A 5,186-nucleotide genomic window follows, 5' to 3' on the forward strand; every position below is an offset into this window, starting at 1 on the left:
AAAACAACAACAACAACAACAACAGCAGCAGCAGTAGCAGTTGTAACAGCAGTAGCAACATATTAGAAGAATCATTACTAGTACCACCAATACTACAGTTATTTTGTTACTACTATTAATACTACTGTTACTACTACTACTGCTGCTACTGGTACTACTACTGCTACTACTACTGCTACTACTACTACTACTACTACTACTACTACTACTACTACTACTACTAATACTACTAATACTACTACTACTACTACTACTACTACTACTACTACTGCTATTAACATTACTACTATATATGAGCATTTTATCAGAAGTATACATATATTATAGTATACATATATTAGCTCTTCTCAAAGGATCCTTGTGCGTTGTATAAGAGCACCATTTATCCTTCACTGCAAACACATCACATCTCTGGATCCTTTTTTTATCTGTGATCCTTTCTTCTCTGCGTTCTTCCCCTTCTCTCACTTCCGCTGGCTGGTCGCGTCCCTGTCGTAACCCTGAGTTTACTCCCTCAGCGCGATACAAATGGAAATGAATAAGGGCGTCTGGCACCTTAGAGGGGAAATTGGTATTAATGGTCCTCGTGTCAGCCTTAATTGTGCCGCTTTTGCTTTCAGGCGTTGGACCGCGACCCTCCCTTCGGCCGAGGGTTGTGGCAGGTGAGGGTGGCTGTGAGGGATGGTCAAAGTACTCTCTCAGCTGCTTACATACGTCCGAGGAGACTTCCACGTGCAGCAGCGGCGCCCTCAGCATCGCCTAACAGCAGCATCAACAGCAAGACCGGATACACCAATCGCCATATCTTTCCTGCTCGCGATGAGTCCAGACTTGAATGTGTTGTCCCCACTGCCACCGCGACAATTGCGAATACTGTTACTACCACCATTACTACTTCGAAAGGAAGGAATGGAGGGATGGCTCAAGGCGGCAGCGGAAACAGAGGGAAGTCTTTGCTGCCAAACCAAGGGGAACAGAACCATCGAGGACGCGAACTGAAAGAAGAAAATCGACGGACGGTTGTTACGTGCCATTTAGATCATGACGACGTTATAGTGACGGGAAGAAGGAGATGGAGGAAGAAAAGGAGAAGAAGAAGGAAGAAGGTGCTTGTGCGGGACAGAAACAGTGTTGAAAAGAGCGAGGATAAAAAGAAAGCACCCATACTGACAAGAACAGAAGGTGGTGCAGGTGTCAGCACACAATCGGAACATACAGCCGGGACACGCGATATCGCAGCTCCAATGACGCGGCCCAACAATTCAGTAACTCAGGCAACACAGACTAAAGAACTGGACGCCGTGGATGTCCTCTCTTGGCCCAGACACTCTGCAAAACTTCGCCATTCGTCCCTCGCAGACCCAGCAGGATTCTCCCGCAGGGGAAAGACATTCGCCACTCAGTTACCCTCAAGTAGAATAAAGATGCTTCTCAGGACACGAAGGCGTCACCACTGGCTGAGAGGAAAGCGAGATGTTCCTGGGCAGAGGATGAGTCAGCGACGTGCAATCCTGGCGCTCTGGGAAGCCTCAGGACGTGTTAATTTCGCAGCACCTGCAGCGACCATGGCAAGGGATCGAAACAGAGCTGACGTGCCCCTGCTCTCGAGGCAGCAGGCGAGTGGCTTCCTCATACCAGAGCCTACAGATCATAAAGAAACTTCTAACAACGATCTGAGACCGCCTTCTTTTCATCAAATGTTGCCCCTGAGGAGCGACAAAGACCAGCGCACAACACGAGTCTCCCCAATAAAAAGCTCTAAGACGTCCCGGAATGTTCCTTCTTCCCCTACCAAACCCACCGGCGTGTGGCTAACGAGGAGGGAAACCTGCAGCCTTTACAACACGACTCATTGGACTCAGATAATGATGACGATGACAGTGGGGATAATTACGGTTATGATAATGGGGATCGAGGACACGAGGGATGCGTCTATTTTACCTCACCGTATTCCTCCTCGCCACATCTTCCCTCCGGCATGTCCGTGGAGGGGAGGGGGGGCACGTGGCGGCAACATATGGTGGAGACGGTGTTGACAGTGGTCGTGAAGGACATCAATGACAACGCTCCACGCTTCCCTAACACGACAATCTACGGACAGGTGGAGGAGAACGGGGCTGCCAGTAAGTGCCTGTGTCCCTGTGCATGCCCCTCTCCCTCCCTCTACTTTGTTCTGTTGCCCTCTCATATTTTCCATCCTCTTCTCCCATACTATCCTGTCCACCTTCTCCCACATTCCATTATACTCTGTTCTCTCGCACTGTATTATATTCTGCTCTCCCACACGTAGTTTACAATTAACAACATGTATTTCAGCTGATACCCCTGATATAAACTAACGGGTGTCTGTACTGCTATAATATCTCTCTCTCTCTCTCTCTCTCTCTCTCTCTCTCTCTCTCTCTCTCTCTCTCTCTCTCTCTCTCTCTCTCTCTCTCTCTCTCTCTCTCTCTCTCTCTCTCTCTCTCTCTCGTGTGTGTGTGTGTGTGTGTGTGTGTGTGTGTGTGTCGGTGTGTCGGTGTGTAGGTGTGGGTGCGTATCTCACCCTCGGTCAGGCGATAGAGCACGAGTAGTGTTAAGGAAACGCCTGGCGGGAAGTGAGTGGTGAGAGTCGTGCGGGAGATGCAAGACAAACACTAGCAAGGTGTGAGCGAGCACGGCAGCGCCCCAGTTCCAGTGAATTGGGCCCAGGAAGACTTGACTTGCTGCTCGTCGTAACTTTGCCCCGGCTAGACAAGTGGCTGATTGCTGTTGTTTCAAGTTGCCGCGGGACCCTGTCTTATCGCAGTCAGGAAAATTACCTCTGAGTATTTTCAAAAGTTTAAATCGACTCGTATCCACTAGATGCCGACTTTGAACATTGGTTACTGTTAAGGATCATCGTCATCCGCGTGCTCTTAACTTCGCCCGTAACTTGTATAACCAAGCAAATGAAAGTAACATGAAGATACACGCACCTCGATAGCGCCACGAAGATTCCATTGCCTTGCTGTGGTGCGCATGAAAACAAACTGATAGGAATTAATGTGTGAAGATGGAAGTATAAACTTGAAGTATAAACTGGCGAGAACGATAGTGAAGCACTTGAATGCAGCGCACTACGTTTTGTGTCATTAAAACTAACGGGAAGTAACTAAACACACACACACACACACACACACACACACACACACACACACAGACAGAGAGAGAGAGAGAGAGAGAGAGAGAGAGGAAATAACCAAGTTGTCAGCTTCCAGTTTCCTCTCTCTCTCTCTCTCTCTCTCTCTCTCTCTCTCTCTCTCTCTCTCTCTCTCTCTCTCTCTCTCTCTCTCTCTCTCTCTCTCTCTCTCTCTCTCTCTCTCTCTCTCTCTCTCTCTCCCCTCCACACACACACACACACACACACACACACACACACACACACACACACATACACACCTTTCATCACTCCTTCCACTGCCTGACACGCTAATTAATCATCTCAAGCACAAGGCGTGTTAATTAGAAAAGAAAAGATAATGATGCTGTGCCTTTGTGACGAAAGCGACTCACGGAAAACATTTACTCTCTCCTTTGAAAATCACGTAAATATCATTGCGCCAAATTAATAACAAATCTCGTGTCTGACGTTGTTGCAGTTTTTTTTTTTTTTACATAGAAACTATTTATGGTAAAGAAATAAAAAGAAAATGGTATTCAAATAAGTATTAATCAAAGCGAAACTCCTAAATCACTTAAGATCTCAAAATAAAGACGAAAAGAAGAAAAAATAAACTACACATCAACTCCATGCTGAGAACGAAAATCACGCAGCTGAGAATAAAATGAAACGAGAAAAGGAAAAGCAAAAGTCCCGCAGAATTTAGTCCTTGCTTCTCCCTTCCCGGCGTGTAGTGATCGTCCGGCCTGACATCCCGCTGCCTGGCCGTCACGCTCACCCGGCTGTATTAGGCGTCCCCGGGCGAGGCAGCAACAAGGAGGGCACGAAAATGTAAAGCGGAAACCGAGAGACAAGAACGGAGGGTGAGGGAAGAAGACGGAGAGAAATTGGGGGAGGGCGGCAAGACGTGGCTGAGAAAACAGAGGGACAGATATATGAACATGGAGAGAGAGAGAGAGAGAGAGAGAGAGAGAGAGAGAGAGAGAGAGAGAGAGAGAGAGAGAGAGAGAGAGAGAGAGAGAGAGAGACAGAGAAATGGGCAAACGTAGTAGAGAGAGTCAGATAAAATGACAGAGAGGCAAACAAGGGGAGGAAAACAGAAAGAGAGAGAGAGAGAGAGAGAGAGAGAGAGAGAGAGAGAGAGAGAGAGAGAGAGAGAGAGAGAGAGAGAGAGAATGTGTGTGTGTGTGTGTGTGTTAGCCAAGACGCGTCAGGGGAACAAGAGCTCTCAGACGGGCAGGTGGAGGGACAGACAGGTAATACAGTTAGTCATCAGCGCGCCGCCTAATGCACGATAAGGGTCGCGTGGCGCATGCAGGCGGTGAGCAATGAACCCTGAGCCGCACATTAAACACCATTAATTATACCTTGTTGAATTTAGAGCTCAAGGCGACCGGGAGGTGTGCAACACGTGCGTGCGTTAAACCAAGTACACACATACACACAAAGACGGTAGGACGAGTGAGCAAATAATACATGTACGAACAAATACACAGAGGGATAAAGAAAGACAGAGCGGGATTCGAGTCAGTAAATGTTGCGTTTATTTAAGAGGCTGGTGATGGTGGTGATGATTTTAGTATTAGTGGCAGAAGAAGCGCTTGTAGGAATAATATTTGTAGTTGTAATACTCGTAACAGAAGCAACATCAGTACTGCAAGAAAAAAAAAAAAAGCCTGGAAATTAATAAAGTCATACCGACGGAACACTGAAGTCATGGTGTTGCAAGTGCTACCGCTCCCGCTGAGAAACCACCGTGAGCCAGGATCGAACTCGCAAACTTTCGGCCGTAAACCAAGCAGCGTGCACCAGAGCCACCTGCCTACCGAGGAGAAAGAAAAGCAGGAGCAAGAGGAGGAGGAGGAGAAGAAGTAGGAGGAGTCAAGGTAGAAAAAAAAAAGGAACTGAAGAAAGATCAAGAAGAAAAATACGTAGATAAAAGAGTAGAGAAGAAGGAATTGGAGAAAGTTCAAAACGAAAAAAAAAAGAAAAAAGCGGAGAATAAGGAGGAGGAAGAGGTGGAAAAAAAAATACGAAAATGAGA

General features: G+C 47.1%; 1 protein-coding gene across 4 annotated transcripts in view; it reads left to right on the forward strand.

The window, feature by feature from the left end:
* Nucleotides 1-1,833: 1,833 nt before the first annotated feature.
* Nucleotides 1,834-5,186, forward strand: part of LOC135100455 (neural-cadherin-like) — a 78,226-nt gene continuing 74,873 nt past the window's right edge. For all 4 annotated transcript variants that reach the window (XM_064003369.1, XM_064003370.1, XM_064003367.1 and 1 more), the window contains exon 1: nt 1,834-2,123. In XM_064003369.1, the coding sequence (XP_063859439.1) occupies nt 1,979-2,123 (145 nt within the window). In that variant the 5' untranslated portion in view covers nt 1,834-1,978. The remainder of the gene's footprint in view (nt 2,124-5,186) is intronic.

The sequence above is a fragment of the Scylla paramamosain genome, chromosome 5 (assembly GCF_035594125.1).
Source record: "Scylla paramamosain isolate STU-SP2022 chromosome 5, ASM3559412v1, whole genome shotgun sequence".
In the NCBI taxonomy this organism is placed as follows: Eukaryota; Metazoa; Arthropoda; class Malacostraca; order Decapoda; family Portunidae; genus Scylla; species Scylla paramamosain.